The sequence below is a fragment of the Podarcis liolepis genome (genome assembly GCF_965112155.1).
Source record: "Podarcis liolepis genome assembly, chromosome: 3".
Taxonomy (NCBI): Eukaryota; Metazoa; Chordata; class Lepidosauria; order Squamata; family Lacertidae; genus Podarcis; species Podarcis liolepis.
The window spans coordinates 77,443,833-77,466,436 of NC_139557.1; the positions used below are offsets into that span (position 1 = coordinate 77,443,833).

Here is a 22,604-nt window from a genome sequence, read left to right on the forward strand (position 1 = left end):
TAATTTAAGACAAAGTAACATAATGTCATAAAAGAAGCTGGACAACAACAGAGACGAGTTCATTAGATTAAAATACAGTCAGCATTGAAGGTACCAAAAAGATAGGAACCCAGAGTCCGTGTCCGGAGTGTTTCCACTTGGTGTCCAGAAGGAATGGGGATGCATAAGGAATAGCTGCCAAGTTCTCTCCCCAGCCTAACAAGCAGGCTGGTGGCCTTTCAGAGAGGCAAAGTGTGTAAGGGAATGAGCGAGTGACGCCATGATGCAGCACAGTGTTGTGCAGCATAGATGAGAAGAAATATATAGTGACTATGGCAGGAAAAGAAAGCAACTAAATAAGAAGGCTAGTGGCATATTTAGGAGGTTGCCAGAGACTTGCCATGCATACTTGGCCCACCTGCAGCTGCTCAGCAGAGCAAACCCATTAGCCATTCCTGCTACTACTTTAATTATTAGCTGTTTTGCATTAAATAATATTGTACTATATGGTGGGATTTTCTTGGGAGGGGAATCATAAAACTGTGTAAGGGTTAGAGGTGGCTGCATATGTTGAGTCATGAGGTTCTGCAGCAGAGTTGTTCTGCCTGGAGTAATGAAGGTAAGGTGCAGGTCATTTATAGAAACAAGCTGCTTCAGTTTGAGCCAGCAAAGCACAGGAAATGCCCAGGCTACCCTGAACTTCCTTTTAGTCAGCTTCCTTTATGACTCCTGAAACTGAGCATTCCATTATTGTCTCATCTTAAAGCCAAGCGCACATGCTGCGATTAGATAGCCTTTCCCTTGAGGTTTGATTAGAAATTATGACAAATGTAATAATTTCTCTCCACCCACATCTTGCCTTATGCACCCAAAGGCTTATTGATTGCTAGGCATTATACTAGTGCTTCTTTTGCTCTGCGTGGGGATGGTCGGTGATGCAATAGAGGATGCATGAGAAAATAATAAGGAAGCAATCCCTTGGGAATTGTATTGATGTGAAAGGTTAATCACATCCCTTTCTGCTAGATCTGGCAGAACCTCTATGCGTTAATGACAAGCAGAGTCAAGCATTTCTTTGTTTTGATTTTTTGGGGTGACATTATTTCTGACAAACTAGATCAGAAACCATAGAAGTTTGTTCTTAAACCAAAACCATTCTTAAACCAAGGCACACTTTCCGTAATGAGGCTTCCCACCGCCAGTGCCTTTCCACCTTTCGGATTCTGTTCTTAGACCGAGGTAAAGTTCTCATACCAAGACACTATTTACGGTTTTGCGGAGTTTGTAAACCAAATCGTTCTTAAACCGGACTGTTCTTAAGCCGAGGTACCACTGTAAAGGTTTCCATCATAGAATACCTTTGTTCTAGTCTAAACAATATTTGTCTTGCTCCCTGACCTACAGATTCTTGAAATGGATTATTTTTGCTTTCCTTGCTGAATAACCAGCACTTCTATTTGGTTTAGTTTATAAACTTTCCATAGCTGTTCTGCACATGTATAAGCACATTAGAAGTGTTGTCCTGGATCAGATTAAAGGATTACCTGGTCTATCATTTTATCTTCAGCAGCTGCCAGCCAGGTGTCTCAGGAAACTCAAAATATGATGGAGATTACTATTTCTTTTTTTGTCCCAACGTCTGGACATCAGAGGCATATTGCCAGAGCATGGGAATTCCATTTTAGCATTCACTGATGATAGAATTGACCTCCATTCATATGTTTGTGGTTTTTAATGCAATTGGTTCTAGGTCCATCACAGCATTCTGTAGAAAACTATACACGTCTGTACAAATATGTTTGTTTTTATTTCTTTAACAGAATTTGTGTACTAAGCTGTATACAAACTGTATACAATTTTATTGTAAATAATTTAGAGTGAATATTAAATATACATAGAAACTGTAATAAAAGCCAAAATTAGAAACAAATTTTTAAAAATGAAAACCCCACACATACAGATTTGTATACATGCTCATTTCCTTAAATCATGTGTTATAGATAACGTCTCCACAAAAGGGCCAAAAAAAGGTATTGCATTTTGTTTAAAGGGTGTATTTTCTTACTCTCGAAGCTGAGTGCAACAGTTCTTTCCATGCATGTTTCAAACAGTAAGATTATTTTAATTTTACAGTAATACAGTCATTCAAAAGCTGACGAACTTATTAAGATACTAATAACATGAAACAGAACTGTAACATCAGCTCTATGCACCTCCTGCAAACGAAGAATTCTACATGCTAGAAATAATTCATAGGGCCTTGCATCCTGCTCCAAGAGACACACTCAACAGCAAGATAGGTTTTGGCAAGTTGAATCTTTTCTACCCTCCCGGCCACTGCCTCTGTGGCCCCATATTATCATTGCAGCACCATTCTGTATTTGCATATGCGTATTTGTTTTATGTGCATAAACAAAGTAACAAAGAGTCTTGTGACACTTTAAAGACTAACAAATTTGTTATGGCATAAGCTTTTGTAGACAAGATCTAGTCCACAAAAGCTTATGTCATAATAGATTTGTTACTCTTTCAAGGTTCCACAAGGCTCGCAGTAGTTTTTGCTGCAAAAGACTAATATGGCTACACCTCTTGAAAAATCAACTTTTGCCCTGAAAGGCAAAAGTTTTGAGGACCTGGTTAAGATGTTACTTGCCCACAAATAAGCACTGAAAAGAGCCAGTCCCCATGGCAACAATCCATGTGAAGGTGGTACCATCTAAAAGCCCTTCACTGCCAATGAGCTAATTATTTTAATATGGCTTAACCAATAACTTCTTTGTTTATCATCTGTCCACTTAATCTTTCTGTAGAAAATTAAAGTTCTTCTGTTACTAATCTTGAATTCACGAGTCGCTTGTAAGGTAACAAAGTTCTAACACAAGATGCCAGACCTCTGCTGGTTATACATGGTTTGGTCAGTAAAAGTGTGGGGACTATATTTGGAGCTATATCAAAGGCCCCGTGCATTTTTAAAAAACTAATATTAAAAACTTGTAACCCAGGGGCAGCCAGTGTGGTGCTTTCCAGATGTTGTTGAACTCCAACTCCTATCAGTCTCCCTGACCATGGTTAATGGTCAGATAATGAGAATTGTATTCCAACAATATGTGGAGGGACCACATTGCTTACTCCTGCTATAACCTATCCAGCTACTTCCTGATGAGTGGCAGGATTGTGCTATATCTGAATTTTAATTCATACTGTACCATCTCATATATTTCTGCCAAAGATGCCCATTTGATGGGATGGTCTGGAAGGTGGCTCAATAGAGAAAAGCCTTGAAACCTTTAATACAGTGGTACCTCGGGTTACGTACACTTCAGGTTACATACGTTTCAGGTTACAGACTCTGCTAACCCAGAAATAGTATCTCAGGTTAAGAACTTTGCTTCAGGATGAGAACATAAATCGTGCTCCGGCGGCGTGGCAGCAGCAGGAAGCCCCATTAGCTAAAGTGGTGCTTCAGGTTAAGAACAGTTTCAGGTTAACAGACCTCCGGAACGAATTAAGTACTTAACCCGAGGTTCACTGTAGCTTGAAGAAGTCAGGCAGAAAGAGTGGGCTGAAGGGCATGGGAGACTTAAGTAAATGCAGATGAGCTTGGCAGAGGAGGCCAAAATATGCATGTATCAGCCAGGAGGGACGGGGAGGACACAAGATTTTCAGTTCATTGCAGGAATTTGATGGATGTGCAAGTACAAAAGGACTGCATCTTTGGTAGTGTGAAATTATTCTGCAAGTTGAGAAAGTTTCTCCCACCATTGTGAGGCTCAAGTTTTTCACAGGGGCACGACTTCACTTGCTGATCTTTGAAATAAAATATGTACTTCATTTTAGAAAGGAGCTTTTCCTCCCCCTGTTTCATAAATGACTCAGATGTCCATTGAGAAACTAGCTTAGAATTCTAAAATGAAAACTCCAAATCAGTTACTCACTGCAAAGTTTATTGCCAAGGGGCTCTTTCTCTACCTAATGCTGCAGCTTCAGACCCAGACATGCCAGTGTTGGCAGAACAACTCTGCTTTGTTCTTTTCAGTGCTAATGAAATGTTTACTTTTGCAGGTGTGCTTTTAACTCAAGCCTGATAAGCCAGCCAGCTTTCTCCCTGCTTCCTCCAAAGCACTGCAGCAGCAGCAGCAGCAATGTCTTGTGTCCTGTAGGTTGTTACTCAAGAAATGAAACAATTTTGAAACCTGTATTTTGTGTAAAGTTATTGTCAGAATGTTAATGCTCCTAGCTGCATAATGCTGTTCTTTAACTCATATTTTCAACAATTATTATCTACAAAGGCAAGAATAGCAATGACGTATTTCATCTAAAGTGACTGAAAACACAGAATTTGGGGGTTGGATTCAGAGCAAATTAAAACTCCATTTGGTTTTGAGGAACTTAATGCGACTTGAGGTTTCCATGTAGATTTCAGTGGGTTCTAAGCATCACTAACTTGGTCTGGATCCACGCCTTTCCTATAGAGCACAAAGTTTAATCATGGGCAGTTCTTCTAGATAAGATATAAAATGTCATGAACCTTGAGCAAATGGCTTCTTAAAATGATAGGAACACCAGTGGAAAACCCTCCCATCAGATGTCAAGGAAATAAAGAACTACACAACTTTTAGAAGACATCTGAAGGCAGCCCTGTGTCAAGAAGTTTTAAATGTTTAACATTTTACTGTGTTTTTGTATGTGCTGTAAGCCGCCCAGAGTGGCTGGGGAAACCCAGCCAGATGGGCGGGCTAGAAAAAAATAAGATGATGATGATTTATTAAGCAATAGCTTGTCTTGTTTGTCTGCCATAATAAAATCTACAAAAAGAGACATGGGCTGGAATACATCTTTGTGATATGATGAATGTCCACACTCACCAATGCCTCTCTCCCCCTTCCCCATCCCAGTACATTCCACCACCAGTTTTCTCATTGTATGTTATGGGCAAGGGGGAGATTTGGAGGAGGAAGGGGGATGGAGGGAGAATTGCATAAAAAACAAACAAACACCCAAGCAATAATAAATGGATATTGAGATGGGGTGTTCTTTAATCTGTGAGTGTTGGCAGTTAGCAGACTGAAATGAACACAAGCAAGGCAGAGAGAGACAGAGAGAATGTGTGAGATAGTCCAGGAACAGTGTGACCCATAAAATCCTGTGATCATCCACCAAGTTCAACAGCTGTACCTCCATTGCTGATTATGATTTGTTGGTTAAAGCTGCATCGAGATCCAGTAGGCTTGATAGATACAGGTATGGCCATGTTAATATCCCACAAGAAACTATCAAATTTGATGGTGGGTTATCCTGCAAAGCATAGTGCAATCTGACACTTCTATGGATTTGCATGGCCCATTGTAACTTGTCTGCCAAGCTGAAGGGAATATGGGAGGGCAGAGATTTGTGATTTGATAAAGCAATGCCCTAAATTTACCAATAGTATCATCTTGTTCCTTGCTCCCCGCACAATAAACGGACCACCATGAGCCAATTTAGTGCAGATAATCAAGGCATATGTTGCTACAGGGTAGCACAGGCTTCCTCAACCTTGGCCCTCCAGATGTTTTGAGACTACAATTCCCAGCATCCCTGACCACTGGTCCTGCTAGCTAGGGATCATGGGAGTTGTAGGCCAAAAACATCTGGAGGGCTGAGGCTGGGGAAGCCTGGGGTAGTATGTAACCTTGCATTTTGTACTTGCATACTGCATTTACAGCATTAGCTTTCTTTTGCCAATCAGTAATTGTGCTGTTGCATAATTACCATGAAACACTTCGCTGACTTGCCAATAATGGGTGGCTCTCTAGGAGAAATCTGAACGCCTTTCCCCCCAGTTTATTGTCACACTTTCAACCCAACATTACAGCCAGATTGCAAAGGGCTTTGGGTTCATTATGTCCTCCCTGCGACTCATCACAAAACTATCTGTACTCTCAAACTTCAGGTGATCACACTTTTACTATGTGCTTGGCTGTGTTGTTGTTATGCATTGTAGAGATTTTCTTACAGCCAGATTTCATGTTCTTTCATCCCAAGTGTTTTGAGGCATATATGCTGCTGCTCCTCTTTCCTTAAGGGTAAGCCCCTGTAATAATCAAGAGGTAGAATTTATAGAACATGTAATTCCTATACTGGAGTTTTGCAACATATGGTTGATTGGCCCTTTGTTGACCAGGCAGATCTGCCCGGCAGATCAGTTCAGTTTTATGTTAAATATCCAATGGAAGTTACAAACCCAAAGGTATCACTTGCAGTGACTAAATTTCTATCAGTGAGAAGAATTCACCACCTGAGACTGGACAGGCTCTCTTAACAAGGACTCACTCGATATCATAGTAGTTTTATATGCCTATAAAGTGACACAGAAAAACAATCTGTTTTGCTCTGAGATTCTTGTGTGCTGTATACTTTTTATTTTTAGTTTATTGGCTGTAGCATATTGATGGATTGATGTGCTTGCTGAGTGGTATCTTGTTTCTTCCCCAAATTCATGTAGTTTTATAGCCTCTGCTGTGGTTTCTTCCCTAAGGGAAGTGATGTTTGCACTCACAGGACCAATGAAGTGGTAGTACACTCCACCAAGGAATGGGAGAGATTTAAATGGAAAAGAGCGACTTACATGTAGCTCCTCTACTACAATCATCCTTGGTTTGTTACAGATAGTCTTATAACTTATTGTGTGTATATTGAATTGGTCTTGTTTTAAAACGTTATGGCTATTAATCCAAAGGAGCAGGTTTTTAAATGGCTCTGTGCACCCAAATTTTAAATAGGAATTGGTAAATACCAGTAAGTGGCACGCATACACAAAATCCACGTTAGTACCGTAATTGGGCTTGATGCTATGGAGGTGCGTTCTAAAATATGTTAATGTTATGGACATAGTGCTAGTTCTGAAAGCACACTTTCCTCCTGAGTTCTCTTAGCGTCAAAGTAAATGTTTGCAAAGTGTAGCTTTTAGGATTGGGCTCAATCTGAAGTCGGAATGGCAAATATTGACATTGTGATTTTAGTGATCAAGTTCTACAAATTGTTTTCGTTTTGGTGGAGCATTTTGCATGCAGAGTCCCTCACCTGAATCATATAGCATGTGTGTTAAAGTAACTTCCAGATTCTGCATCTGCTATTTGTGAACTTCAGTCACGTATGGTTGAGTGCACAGAATAAGCCCAAGGTTGCAAAGGTCACTTGTTTTGATATGAAGCTAATGAGGGGCAAATATCTGTAGAAGTCCAAAAGGGATGGCCTAGCACAGGTTGCTAAGCAACAGACCACAAGAATTTGTTCAGTCACGAGGCACTGGCGCCTATTTAGTTTGTTTATGTCAAGTGCTCTGCCACCCAATTTGACAAACGGGAGGGAGGGGGGAAATTATACAAAGTATATGTAGTGACTGCAATTCTTCATCCTGCTTATGGGAAATAGTTCTTCCCTGCTGCCCCCTCTTTCCCATTAAAATGAAACCTGGCCATATGCCAGTTATTACCTTTCCAAGTCAGTTTGTGTTTGGTTTCGGTCAGATTGACTGACATGGAATTTGTGGAATTTTGCTTTGCCTGTGTAGAATGCAAAACAATAGGCCTTTCATTAAAGTACAAAGGGCAGCAAGTTCATATCACTACGTTCACCACATTTTCCTGCTTCTAATTATTTCTGTCATGGGCACTGAGTTTCAATATAATTTTATTCAGTACTTCACTTGTGCCTCAAGGCACACTGTTATGGATCAGTGACAGAGTCTTCTTCTTTTAAATAAATGCATACATGAATAGTAAAATATTAAACATTCTCCACAGTTGCAAGGGTTAGAGGTCACCTCGCCTTTTGCTTGAACGCATTCCACAGCCCTAGATAGCTTTAACTGGTTACCTGTTAATGGTGCTTTGCAATTTATATGGCCAGGAAAAGAACTTAATCGCGATTCATTATCTGTAAACTGGACTTTGAACCATGTCTGTCTCAAGTGCTTAAACATAGTTCCTGCTGTTGGCAACGATAGTGTGAACTGGATATGAGAAATTTCAGCGTCGTAGTTCTAGTTTAGCTGCCTCTGTGATTCACTAGTTTTGTATGCATGAGGATTCTGACATAAATCTTCTGCTGCAATTCATCAATCACTAGGTTAAAACTGTGAGGAGAATTAGCTCCAAAATTGGAAATTGAATCTGCACTATTTAGTGCATTTCAATACCACACTAAACTGCAGTTTAGTAGGATATAGTGAGCTTCTGACTCATGTAACCATCTGTCTCCTTCCCAATCCTGGGATGAGTTTGCCAGCTTTTGCTTCTGGCTTCCATTAACCTCAGCTTGTCATATCATCTGAACTGACAAACTGTAGTTACTGTTAATTAGCCATTGAAACTAGTTACTCAGGAGAAGGGAAGCACACAAGTCTAAGGTTCCAGGCAGCTTCTTCACATTATGCTAAACTATGGTTTAGTGTGACACCTGAACTCTCTTAATTGTAGGTGTTTACTCCTTCAACATTCCACACCTTATGTTAGTAAATCATCATTCAAAGCATATGCATCTACTCAAACCATCAGTTTTTTTGGGGGGGTGGGACAGGCACAGCTTTAATCCTTGATGAATTGCACTCTGAACCTCTTACTATGGGCTAAATCCACGCTGTCCTAGTTTTATTTATTAAATAAAAATTTTAACATTAATTTCTAAAAAGGGAAACACTTGGCTCCATATTGGCTGCAGACGGATTATGCTTGAATTTCCAGATGGGTCAGGTTCATATTAATGATGATCTATACACCCCCCCCCTTTTTCAGTTCTGTTGCTTGAGAAGATAGAGAATGATGATATTCATAACAAAACACTGAAGATTACAGACTTTGGCTTGGCTAGAGAGTGGCATAGAACAACTAAAATGAGTGCTGCGGGAACCTATGCATGGATGGCACCTGAAGTTATCAAATCATCCCTGTTTTCTAAAGGAAGTGATATCTGGAGGTAATTATGTTTTCAATATTCTCTTTATTTTTTTTAAATAACTTTTGTACAGCTGGATGAAATTTGAAGCAACCTAAAGTTGTGTGGTTGTTTCTGGGGTGGTGCCTGGTACATGCTGCAAGTGAGGAGCACCACCAAGGTGTACACAACTTACAAGGTCCTGGCTCCTAAACCTCACCCAGTCAGTAACTCTGGGACTCTGCTGATTCTAGGCTTCCCTTAATGGTTCTCACTATACTTCTCACTATATTGGTTCTCACTATATTGCATTCTAGAGAGCAGGAGGAATATCCCTCTATACGCCTATGTGCATTTTTTAACACCTGAAAGATGAGGTCAGATATACAAGGAGAGGAATTCAACTTTGCACTAAGGCAATTGTTCTGTCTGGTAAAGTACTTTTGCTTGCCAGGCAGAACCACCACCACCCCACTCATCCCTTCATGCGTAAAACAGTTTCGTAGAATCATAGAATTGTAGAGTTGGAAGGGACTCTGAGGATTATCTACTCCAACCTGCTGCAGTGCAGGAATATGCAGCTTGGATCGAACCTGCAACCTTGATGTTACCAGCTCCACCCTCTTAACCAACTGAGCTATCCAGGTTTCATTTACAGTATAATTAAAACAAGGCAGGTGAAAACCCACAACCACCAGAGCAACAGTAAAACAACAGCAGCAATGAGATCAAGCATCCATCTTAAACACTTAAAGGAATTATTCAGTTCATTCTTCCTTTTTTGTGGGCTGCAAGGTGAAGGCTTTATGGAAACAAATATGATAAAACCACTTTCAGATATGCAGAATACTTATTTATGTAGCTGGATTTTCATTTGCCTATGGCTGTAAGACATTTCATTTAGCTGCAACCATGTGCTGAAAGATGTAGAGCATGGCAATGGCATAGCCTTTGTTGCAGTGTGTTTGGATGCTTTCCTTCTTTCTAGGTGGGCTGATGACCTTTTTAGTTTTTGTTTTGCCCTTCATTAAGCCATGTATTTAACTGTCAAATGAACATTTATTTATAGTTATGGCGTATTGCTGTGGGAACTCCTTACGGGAGAAGTTCCATACCGAGGCATTGATGGTCTTGCTGTGGCTTACGGTGTTGCTGTCAATAAGCTTACTTTGCCCATTCCATCCACATGTCCCGAACCATTTGCTAAACTAATGAAAGGTACTTGTGCTGCTTATTAAAAAGGGGGGGGGGAGTTGCTATGAGATAACTCGCATGTTGTCCATAATATGTGTACATTTTTTTTTAGTTTTAGCACTTCATTTAGAAATATCATCACTTACGTTAAGGTATAGAAAACACCAGCTTCCCATTTCATTTTAGTCCAGTACTAAAAACGTTTTTTTAACGCGTTCAGCAGTGGAACGTAATTTCATTTTAAAAGCTGCATTCATCTTTGAAAGTGCTTTCTTGCTCATTTATTCATTAAGTTATATTCTGCCCTTCCTCCAAAGAAGCTCAGAATAGCAGTGTGGCCTCACCACAGCCTGTGACGTAGCTCAGGTTGAGACAGTGTGGCTTAGAATCTTAGAACTGTAGAGTTGGAAGGAGCAGTGAGAATCATCTAGTAGTCCAAACCCCTGCGATGCAGGAATATGCAGCTGTCCCGTACGGAGATCAAACCTGCAGCCTTGGTGTTCTCAGCACTGAGCTCCAACCAACTGAGCTACTTGCTTAGAGTCTGCAAGTCAGTGCAGTTAATGCTCAAAGTTAATGAAAAGTTACATCGGAAGCAGTTTATTTTGTTGGTGTGGCATGATTTTATTGATGCAGGATGTTTGCGGATCTACAAATTGAATAATTCATATGGGGGAAGTGAAGGAATCCTTATTTTTAAAAGCTCTTGTGTGCCATCCTTCCATATTTTGAGCCTGGATTAATCTATAGGACATGGGTCTGTGCCTTCGGGTCACCGTTGCAGAAAGAAGATTGTGTGAGACCCAGGCAAAAATGCACATGATGAATATATTTGTGGTCTCACTTTTTGAAAGTGAAAGGACCGTAAGTTATTTAACAGGTCATGCCTAAAATAATCTGTGCATGCATCCAAGTCACGTGCTACCTTTTATACATAGCTCTGGACAGTCTGAGGAAATTGCCTCATTTAATGCAATCTCAAGCAAACCCTACTCTACCAAGAAAATGCTCTATTAATTGTTTTGAGTTTTGTTTAGGAACAGTGTATAAATGTTCCAAAAGAAATGCTAAAAAAAATTAAAAATGAATTTTTAAAAGCTGCCAAACTACAGGGAACCAGGCAGAGGGCCTTCTTGGTAGTGGCATCTGCCCTGTGGAATGCCCTCCCACCAAATGGCAAAGAGAAAAACAGCTACCAGACTTTTAGAAGACATCTGAAGGCAGCCCTGTTTAGGGAAGCTTTTAATGTTTAATAGACTACTGTATCTTAATATTCATCTTAATATTCTGTTGGAAGCCCCCCAGAGTGGCTGGGGAAACCCAGCCAGATGGGCGGGGTATAAATATATTGCTGTTGTTGTTGTTGTTGTTGTTGTTGTTGTTGTTGTTGTTGTTGTTGTTGTTGTTGTCGTCGTCGTCAGATTTTGTTCCCTGTTCTTCTAACTGACGCAATTGATGAATTTTAGTGTGCTGGGCTCAGGATCCCCATATCCGACCGCCCTTTACCTTGATTCTTGAGCAGCTTACTGCCATTGAGGGGGCTGTTTTGACTGAGATGCCTCAGGAATCTTTCCATTCCATGCAAGATGACTGGAAACTGGAAATTCAACAGATATTTGATGAACTGAGGACCAAGGAAAAAGTGAGTGAATTGGATCGTTCCCCCTCTTAATTCTTGGTACTCTTTAACTCTTTTAAATTGCTCTTTTATCCTTGCGCGGTGGTGTATAGTCAGAACACATTGGGCTTAATGGCAGGTGGGATTGCCAAAGTCACCCCACTTTTTATTTTTATTTTTTTGCCATGTGCGTAAAGCTGAACACACACAAGTCGTGGGCTTAGTATATACAAATGTATATGTAATTGTTTAAAAGTTGGATGACTAATCATATATAAAAAACAAAGCCTTCGTTGGGTGAACAACTAATTGTGAAGAATAGAAGCTTCTGTATAACTTGAAATCTTGCCTTTTCCTATATGTATACACACACACTACACTGGGCTAACTATTCTTTTGTTACAAATATTAATGGGAAACTTCCTAAGCTACCATCCAAGTTGACTTTCATAGTCTACATTAAAAGTTTTTATGCAGAAAAAGTAGGGGAGCCCTTGGGGCACTGGCATGCCCACTAGATCTTAGTTATCTGGCATTGTATTTAATAATAATAATAATAATAATAATAATAATAATAATAATAATTTTATTGTTTATACCCCACCCAGAGTGACAAGGTTTCCCCAGCCACTCTGGACAGCTTACAGCATATATAAAAAATTGTAAAACATCAACCATTAAAAACCACTTTATACAGGGCTGCCTTCAGATGTCTTCTAAAAGTCAAATAGTTGTTTATTTCCTTGACATCTGAAGGGAGGATGTTCCACAGGGAGGGAGTCATTACCAAGAAGGCCCTCTGGCTGGTTCCCTGTAAGCTCAGTTCTCACATTGAGGGAACCGCCAGAAGGCCCTCAGGACTGAATGATGGAGGTGGAGACGCTCCTTTAGGTATCCTGGGCCGAGGCCCATTTTTCTTTTCCTCTTCTGCAGTCTACTTGCTAAAATAATAATTTAGAGTCACAATTCAGAACACATTGTGGAGGTTAACAAAAAAACAAACCAAATTGATGAGGGAAACAATGTCCCAAATTCCCATTTGTCCTTAATCCAACAAAGTTCGGCTAGAGTCTTGTTGACTACCTCTTTTAAAAATAGCCTTGGTGTGGAAAGAGGGAGATTTCACCCTATCTCCCTCTTGTTTGAAAGTTGTCAGGTATGCTATCTAGAAATACTTATGGAATTTTTTTTTCATCACATGGCAGAAGACTTGTTTCCTAACTAGTATTTCTGTAACTATCGTTAGGAGCTGAGGTCACGAGAAGAAGAGTTAACAAGAGCTGCTCTCCATCAGAAGTCACAAGAAGAGTTGTTGAAGCGGCGTGAGCAGCAGTTAGCAGAACGGGAGATCGACGTACTGGAACGAGAACTCAATATTTTGATATTCCAGTTAAACCAAGACAAGCCCAATGTGAAGAAGAGAAAGGGAAAGTTCAAAAAAAGCAGATTAAAGCTTAAAGATGGTCACAGAATCAGTCTGCCTTCAGGTTCGATTTTCCTCATCTATGCATTTATTTAGGATGGCTACTGCATTTGCAGATTTCAAATACTGGGCTGAAAGTTTCAGAGAGTGCTATTGAAAGGTTAGATACAATACTGATATCATATTATGCATTTCAGTGTGACAAATGAGCAACATTTTGAAGATATTGAGGCGTTAGCACAGACCTCCCTTGTGTTTGAATTAGAATTTTGTTCTATCAGCCAATCAAACTTCCTGAATTGGGAAACCAAATATACTGGGGAATGTTGCTTTGAAGTAGAATTCTGGTAGGGAATTCCCCTGTTGAGAACATATTATATCTTTGTTCACGCCAAAGTATTTATTACTGGTGTGTCAAGGGTTTGTGAAAGAGCAGCAAACATGGTTTCCTTCCTCTGCTCAGTAGCTGTGGCCGCTGTTCTTCCTGTACCTGTTTACCAGGGAGTAAGAACCACTGGATTCAAAGGGTCTTACTAGGATTGTGTTGCATGTTACCTTCAGAGTTGTCTCTATGGCACTTAGTGACAATTAAATATGAGCCAACATGAAAAGCAGTGCACCACTGCTGTGTTGAAGCTAGGTTGTGATTATGCTGTAAAAACATCCACCAAGTTCTTTAGAGGTAGGCAAAATTGCAGGTGCAACAAATAATGAATTTTGTGCTTTTTTAAAAAAAATATATGCCTGTAACTATTGTTATATGTAAAGAAGTAGCATGTTAGTTTGAATTTGGGTTTTTATTTTATTATACAAATACATTCTTCTCCTGTTTATAATAGATTTTCAACACAAGATAACAGTGCAAGCCTCCCCGAACCTGGATAAGCGAAGAAGTTTAAACAGTAACAGCTCTAGTCCACCAAGTAGCCCCCTAATAATTCCCCGTCTTCGAGCTATACAATGTAAGTCTAATTCAGGTATTGTCCCCCTTCCCCCGATCTTGATTTTCTTAATCTGGAATGACTTGAACGCTCCTGATCTTGCTGTACATTTTAATACAGCCTAAGTCTGAAATCCTATACCCACTTAGCCGGCAGTAAGCCCTATTGAATTCAGTGGGACTTACTTCCAATCAAACATGTATAGGAGTATACTGTTATTGTTAGCCAGTACGAGGTGAAGGTGAAGATATGGTAGTTTAAAACAATGGACAGAAAATTCTCAAATTAAAAAAAGATTTTGTTATTAATTTCAGAGTTATTTTACACTGTGGTTAGCATTAACAATGGTAATGAGGCAGTGACTTAAACTTTAACTGTGTTGGGGGCTTAATTTAGGCATTCCACCAAACCATGGTTTCTGGTAACTATAGTTTACAGCCGCAAACCATGATTTGAGCTTCTGATCCAAACTGGTTTAGAGCTGCTTTTTTGCTTCCCTTTCCCACCTGCACAGCATTCCTGTCTCAAGGTGCTTTGGCATTTGGAGGTAGTGTGATGCCCACAAATTATGGCTGGTCAGTTCAGAAAACCTGAAGACTGCAGCACCTTGGATTGCAAACTAGCCATCAACTTCTGATTCTGGTTTCCTACCATCTTACAAACCATGGTTTGTCAATTTGGGCTGTGCAATTAATCACAAATAGCTTCTGGTTTTTGCTTGGTGTATGAATTGTGCCCAAGACTGGACTTGTAGAATTTTAAATAATGTTATTCTCATTCATATATATATATATATATATATATATATATATATGAGAAATGAAACATGAATATAGGTGGGCAGTTTGCTGGAATGCATCTTGAGATTTTCAGTAGAGTTACTGTATGTTGTGTCTGCCTGCCTGCCTCTGTGCACGCATGAAGGGACTTTTACATTCAGCTTAGTTCCAAGTGTTTTCCCCTTTCACACAGCCTAACACTGGTTAATTATTCAGTGTCTTCTGTTTGAGGGTAATAAATTATCACTCCTGTTTCCCAGAAATGAAAGGGGCTATTGTCTGTCTGCCGTTCAACCTGGATGTCTTGTAAACAAAAGATTATTTTCTTCTCTTTGAACAGCATTTTCTTAATCCTTTGTTCCCATTATCTTCTGTTCTTTCAGACTTGATAGATAAAGCTGAAGGGGAGTTCTTACAGACATTTAACTTGTGTACTTATTTGGCTGAAGCTGAAACTGTTTTCTTATTCTGTGGTACATTTTCTCCCTTCACCTAATTTTGGGCTGCACTGCAGTGGCATAATGGAAGGAATGGGAGCCCCTTCAATACAGTTTAGAAACAGAGGTCTAGTCACCTTTGTCTGGAAATGAAATTCAAAGGCCTGTCACATCAGGTTTTTAATGAAAATAATCAAAAAGGCTATAAAACCTTCCTCATGCAGGATTTACTGTATTTTTTGCTCTATAAGACTCACTTTTTCCCTCCTAAAAAGTAAGGGGAAATGTGTGTGCGTCTTATGGAGTGAATGCAGGCTGCGCAGCTATCCCAGAAGCCAGAACAGCAAGAGGGATTGCTGCTTTCACTGCGCAGCGATCCCTCTTGCTGTTCTGGCTTCTGAGATTCAGAATATTTTTTTTCTTGTTTTCCTCCTCCAAAAACTAGGTGCGTCTTGTGGTCTGGTGCGTCTTATAGAGCGAAAAATACGGTATTTTTAACTCTTGGTAATGCTTGTAATCAGGCTTTATTGATTTGATTTTTATAAAGGTCGTTACCAACTTGGAAGTTTTCTGAAGAAGGAGAGGTTATATCTCTCAATTTGGTTTCTTTAGACAATTATACATTGGAACTATATGTTAAATATTCCTTAGACTGTGAACCCAGTCTTGAATATTTTTGAGAGACTCCTTGAATTGGGCAGATTTTGTAAACGAGTTTGTAAGTCTTCAAGCTTCCCACCACCACCATAATCCTTCTCAAGAACATAAAATGTTAGAGTTAAAATATTAGAATTGCCTGGGATCTACGGAACTGAGAAGAAAAAAACATATACTGGCTGTACAGGTATGGAGTCTGTGGTGTGCAAGCCCTTGAAGGGGCCAAATCCTGCATAGAGGTTGTTCCAAGGAGTCTTGGGATATGTATGCAGGAGATTTTTTTTTTTATTTTTCTAATGCAGTCACCTCCTGTAGAAATGGATCTTTGTATCCCAGTAATTGGATTCCTGTGATTGTAATCTGAACAGAGAGCATTAAAAACCCACAAAAAGTTCCAGTGTAACTTTACCAATTTTGTTTTCCTCATACATATATGCCACCTAAATCTATTGTACATCATCCAATGGGCTGGATCTTGGAATGACAAGTAAGAGAAAGCTTGCAGAAGAGGATTTGCCTTGTCCTTCCTTTGCACTGCAACTTCTTGAAATTCCAGAAGATCTCTGACCCTCAGAATGACTTTTGGTCAGGCAGAGGACCAACTGTGTATAGAAAGGGGTGCAGAAGTATCATTCTGCAAGGTTTCTTCCACTCAGAGTCCAGTCCAATATGTTTAGGAAAAATTAGGGAAGGTATAATGAGTATATAGGGATTGGGGGGGGTTATAATTCTCTCAACCCTATACAGTGGTGCCTCGCAAGACGAAATTAATTCGTTCCGCGAGTTTTGTCGTCTTGCGGTTTTTTTCTTCTTGCGAAGCACGGTGTCGGGAAAGTTTTGGAAAAGCTTCAAAAATCACCAAAGTCTTTAAAAACCTCAAAAAAGGCTCCTCGAAGTCAAGTCGCAACTGTATTAACGGTGTTAAGAAAAAGGAAACAAACTTGCAAGACGTTTCCGTCTTGCGAAGCAGCTCAAAAAACAAAAAACCCTTTCGTCTAGCGAGTTTTTTGTCTTGCGAGGCATTCGTCTTGCGAGGTACCACTGTATGGCCAAGCTACTAACTACATTCCATCTAAACATGCTTCATTCACATCCATTCCTGTTTCTGTGTTGTATAATAGTATTGTGTGGCACAGCAAGACTTCACTTAGTAAATAATTATTATTTTCCCTATTGTTAGTTATCTGGGCAATGTACAAAATAGCTCTTGTCAGTGTGGCTGCCCAATCCTCTTTGCTGTATCTGCAACATTGTGGCCAGGTTGTTACACTGGATTAGATGAAACATGATGACTATAGCATGGTGTCATGTCTGACCTGGAAAGCTGCCACAACACAATACATATTGCACTATTTCAGCAGCTGTTATATCCAGTCCTAAAGATTTGTTGTTGATGGTGATGGTGCTGTCAACCATAGGATTTGACTGCTTAAAAATGGATCACAAAGTAATCAGCTGTGAACACTTACCTCTCATCTCCATGAGCTGAAGAAGCTATTCCTAGGATGAATGGAAGGCCTCTGTACTTTGGGATGCCTGGTTAAGAATATGGTATTTGCTTAATACCAAGCTGAAGCGCAACTTGGTATTTTCATCTCTATTCTCTTAATTGTTTCTTCAGTGATTTCCAAAACTGACCCAAATACTGCTAACGGGCAAAGAAACAGTATATATGTGTACCATCAAGATGTAGATATCACAAGCGAATATGAACTTCCCAGTGGGGTTAAGAAAAAAGGCAAGACCACATTAAATCATAAAAGGTGTTGGTTAAATTAATTTCTAAGCTAAATTTGTATGCACTGATAGCCTGAGCACTTACTTGGATATCCATTCCAGAGATTGTGTTTCAAATGAATGCAAATGCATTAACTGTATATTATGACTTCGCCCTATTAAGTTATATCACAAAAGGCATTACTCTATATGTATATCTGATACAAGTGCTCAGTAACTATAGCTTGCCAAGATGTATAAAGAAAAATCAAAAGCATGAAAAGAAATTGGATATTTTCTGTTGATTGGCTTAGTTTCTTTTCTTACCTCCTACCTTCATAGATGAAATAACTCTTTGCCTGCTTGAATTTGATTTTATCTTAGCTGTCCTTTAATTGGAGGGCGGGGGTAATCTTTTTTACAGTAGCATAATGTGAATGCTAAAGCATCGGGTATTTTCGGATATGCACTGCCATAAAGCCATACTGCTTGGAATTGCTCTTGAGATCTTTCATCTTTCTGCAGTGACCTCGGATGAGAGCAACAAAACGTGGGGAAGGAGCACAGTTTGTCATCAGGAAGAATTTGAAGATGTCAAGCGAGGCTTCAAAAAGAAAGGGTGCACATGGGGGCCAAGCTCAGTTCAAACAAAAGAGCGTACGGATTGTAAAGAGAGGTATAGCTGCTATGTGGCATGAGGAATGCAATACAAAGGTGGTGTTTTTGTAGTTGTTTTTGTTTTGATAAGCTTATATCCTGTCCTTTACCTGGAAGGCTCAGGGCTGTTTAGAATAAAATGAACGCAACAGCACCTTAATAAAAACCAGTATGCATATGCAAAATTATACACAGTGGTACCTCGGGTTAAGTACTTAATTTGTTCCGGAGGTCCATTCTTAACCTGAAACTGTTCTTAACCTGAAGCACCACTTTAGCTGATAGGGTCTCCTGCTGTCACCGCGCCACCACCGCACAATTTCTGTTCTCATCCTGAAGCAAAGTTCTTAACCCAAGGTACTATTTCTGGGTTAGCGGAGTCTGTAACCTGAAGCTATGTAACCTGAAACGTATGTAACCCTAGGTACCACTGTATACATTTTATAGTATATTTGAATCTTTTTGATCTGTAGTCTCGACTTTTGCCCATCATGGCTAGTTGGGGATTGCCTGGGGAGGGAACTGTATTAGGGGCCTTGAAGGAAGTGGTGGAGTAATGATTCTTGAAGAAGAATCTGGACACTGAAGTGTTCAACACACACAAACACACACAAACGCCTTCTGTGTACTGTGTACTGTGCACAGAGTAATCTGGGAGTACTGAAGCTGGTTTGTTTAAATTATCCATACTTAATGCTGACTCTCATTCCAGATTGGACAACAAAGGAAGCTGTGGTTAATTAAAACAGGAGTGAAATCTTATGAACAAAAGAGAGGGCAGAGAGAGCACTCAGGCGTGAAGCTTGTTCTGGCTCATTCCTTCTTGTGCACAGCACACAAAACCATGGTTTGGTGTGATGCACAAATATAGCCAAATGTGTTGGAAAATCACAGTCAACAAGTACAACTGAACTAAATGAGGCTTACAAAACCATACTTATTTTACATCTTATAGTAGCTAAACCTGTGTGGGCTTATTCCTGATGCAGGTCCAGTTAGGATGCATCTGTCTATGCCTAATTGAACAGCTGTAATCAGTGCTTTTTTCTGGGGGGACGCAGGGGTACACATACACCTAAACATTTTGTGAATCTAAGTCTGGCCTCATTGAGGGGCAGTATTTCAATCTGAGTAGGAAAATGAGAATACCCCTAAACATTTTTTAAAGAAAAAAAGCACTGGCTGTAATGAATAAGAGTCAGAAATTCTGGCAGCAAAATTCAAACACTGTGAGGAGGGCAGAGGGCAGAGACAATCTCTTACTTGAAAACATCCTAGGTTTTTAACTTAATGCAAACATGAATTACTGGAGTTTTAAGGCACACAATTTGAGGCATGCCAGGGGTTAAACATTCAGAGATGTCTTGTTCAGATTTATTCTGAAAAAAGTGCACCCACTTCACCCACTTCGTTGCTTGAAGAAAATGTTGAGAACCATCAATTATACAAAAGTCCTGTGGCTTAGCTGCAAACTACTGACTCTGGATCTCGAAAATGAATAGGTTTTATCTCTTAATGCAGTGCAGGAAAATGAATAGTTTCAAACTCCTGGTTAACATTGTAACATTTGTATCAGAGATGTGGGTTTTCCAGAAAACCTTGAATTGGAAGATTTTCCACTGTCCTAAATCACTGAAGATTTGATTCGACAAGTTTATAGGATATATATATATATATGTCGTGCTCTGTTTGTATACTGTAGGAATGTCCTGAGATTTTTGTTTTCAATCATCAAAAGTAGTTGAACTGAAATGTTTCACTGCAGGAAAAGGGTTTCAAGCAAGCCAACTTTTAACTGCTGCATAGGAACTGCAACAATAGCCAGATCATGTTCTGTTGTTTAGCAGAAAATCTGTCCCGTTAAGGTTTTTTGTTTACTTAGCTATCTGTTTATTAAGAGTGGTTTTCTTCATACTAAATATTTTCTCTTGTTTCAGAATAAGACCCCTCTCAGATGGCAGTAGTCCTTGGCCAACACTTTTGATGAAGAATCAGAAAGGTGTTCCTTTAGCGTCTTTGTTCATAGACCAAGGTGAGTGTGCATACTATATATAGTGATATATTATAGCTATATATGGAAATACTGCTTTTGTTTTTCAGGATCTTGTGGGCATCAGCACTCAGAATTAAACATGGAGTTCATAAGAGTAGTTAAAAACCCTAAAGAGATTTAAGGTGGAAGCATGTTCAGAGACAAAACTATGTTCACACATCATGATAAGCCAGACATTCTGGCTTCTTGTGGCTTGCTGAGAGCAGACAACAAACCACAGCTTTAAGGTGGCTTGCAACTGTGGCTTGTTAGAGAGAAGCAAGCCACAGCTTCTGATTTGGACATGAAGCACAGGGGAGAAGTAATGATGGAGCAACTGGACAGTGTGCACCAATAATCTGCTCATTTTCAATAAGCCATACTACGTCAGAAAGCCTAGCTTGCCATGATGCACAAATGTGACTAATGTCCAGTCATTGCCATGTGATGTAGCCAACAGCAAATCATGATCTAGGTAGGCTTGTCACGAACCTGAAAGTCTTTAAATGGAAATGTTTGGGGTTGAACATGGGGTTTCACATGCAGAACATGAGCTCCACCACTGAGCAGAATTTCAACTTTATTTGTCTTATTTGCTACCCCAGAGACATTCATGAACACAGGAGAAATAGCAAAATAGATGGTATGAGCATACAGCCAGCAACTGCATTCTTAAAAACTAAAAACCAAAACTACAAACCAAAACTTAAAAACTAAAACCAAAGAAATTTGCCATCTAGCTCTTCAGAAGGGCAGTTTATCTGGGTGGTCAAGTTGAAAAGCAATTGCTTTATTGTTTACTTGTGTGAGATTAAGGTTTCTACTTAAGCAAGCCATGTGATACATGATAGCTTCTCCTCTTATTCTCTTTGGTGTTTGAATGCACTTCACAACTCTGCAGAGATATTACAGTTGCTAAGCTTTTTTTTTAAGTACATACTGGTGGTGAAGAAAAGAATGTTAGACTTGAATGTAAACAACTTAATGTCTCTATACAGAACAGAGGCTTTCCTCTGAAGGTCTGGATACTAAGCGACCAAAGCAATTAAAATTGCCAAATCAGGCCTACATCGATCTACCTCTTTGGAAGGATGACCAAGGATTTCATTCTGCAGAACAGGAGAGCTCCGAAGAAAGAAATTCAGCAAGTTCTGCAAATAGCACTCCACAAATGACCCCTACAAACAGCCTCAGCAGAACATTTCAGAAAAAGAAAACTGACACAGTGCTTTATGGATGTGGGGTCCTCCTTGCATCAGTAGCACTGGGCGTGGATATTAGGGAGCTGAACAGATTTCAGGCTCCTGAAGAAGTACTGCCCAAGGAGGAAAAGAAAAGGCGTGATGGAATATTTCAGCGAGCTTCCAAGTTTCACAGAAGTGCAAGCCCTGTAAGGTTGCAGCCCAAGAAGGAGGAAACGCACATCCCTTCACTATATCCACCTGCGAGTACTGTGAACCTTTTCTCTCTCTCTTCTGCTTCCACTAAATGCCTCCTTCAGTCTGACAGTGAAGATACAATTACGAGCACGCTGCCCTTTAACAGAGATGCTCCCATTAGACACTTTTTGTCTGAAAGTCCAGCGAGTAAAAGAGAACAAATGGCCAAAGCTGATCCTGCTGCTGATTCTAATGTGCCATCACCCCATCTTCCTTTGAAGGAAGAATCTCAATTCATATCCAATGCCTCTTCCTCAAAAGCAAGAGCTTTGGGGCACAGACGAACCGTGTCAGATGGAAACCCATGCCATGCCATAAGTGAGTAGCAAAATCAATCAATCAATCAATCAATCAATTAATCTGTAATTTGTTTTGTTTTCTTTACTGCAACGAAGAAAGTACTCCGACATGATGATGACTATTATTATCATTATTATCAATATAAAAACACAAAGATGCATGCCATAGTAACAAACAAAAGCAATAATCTTACCCCACACAATTTAAAAGGCCATAGATTGTTTAATTAGCAAAAAGCCTGGGAGAAGAGGAATGTTTTTGCTTGGCATCTAAAGATATGTAACACACGCACCTAGTTAGCCTCCCTGGGTAGAACATTAAATAGATTTGATGTATCCTATTATACAGCTGCCTTACTTTTCAATTTGCTAAAAACGTTAGCTAATTTCTGATATATATATTAAGAGGAAGCTAAGTTGACCCGTTGATGTGCATAATAACTGGCTGTTATGTGCATTCACTAGGCTTCATGGAGAATGTGCATATAATCCTTCCATGAAGAAGGAATTGTGCATATTT

General features: G+C 39.7%; 1 protein-coding gene across 4 annotated transcripts in view; it reads left to right on the forward strand.

The window, feature by feature from the left end:
* Positions 1-22,604, forward strand: part of MAP3K21 (mitogen-activated protein kinase kinase kinase 21) — a 37,948-nt gene that overhangs the window by 11,339 nt on the left and 4,005 nt on the right. For 2 of the 4 annotated variants that reach the window (XR_014524486.1, XM_083496808.1), the window contains exons 2-10: positions 8,754-8,934; positions 9,962-10,110; positions 11,553-11,728; positions 12,951-13,191; positions 13,967-14,089; positions 17,563-17,679; positions 18,183-18,333; positions 20,252-20,346; positions 21,345-22,103. Coding sequence is in view for 2 of the 4 variants with exons in the window: in XM_083496808.1 (XP_083352934.1) it covers positions 8,754-8,934; positions 9,962-10,110; positions 11,553-11,728; positions 12,951-13,191; positions 13,967-14,089; positions 17,563-17,679; positions 18,183-18,333; positions 20,252-20,346; positions 21,345-22,103 (1,992 nt within the window). In the remaining 2 variants the exon portion in view is untranslated. The remainder of the gene's footprint in view (positions 1-8,753; positions 8,935-9,961; positions 10,111-11,552; positions 11,729-12,950; positions 13,192-13,966; positions 14,090-17,562; positions 17,680-18,182; positions 18,334-20,251; positions 20,347-21,344; positions 22,104-22,604) is intronic. The other 2 variants (XR_014524487.1, XM_083496809.1) reach the window with 1 other exon arrangement.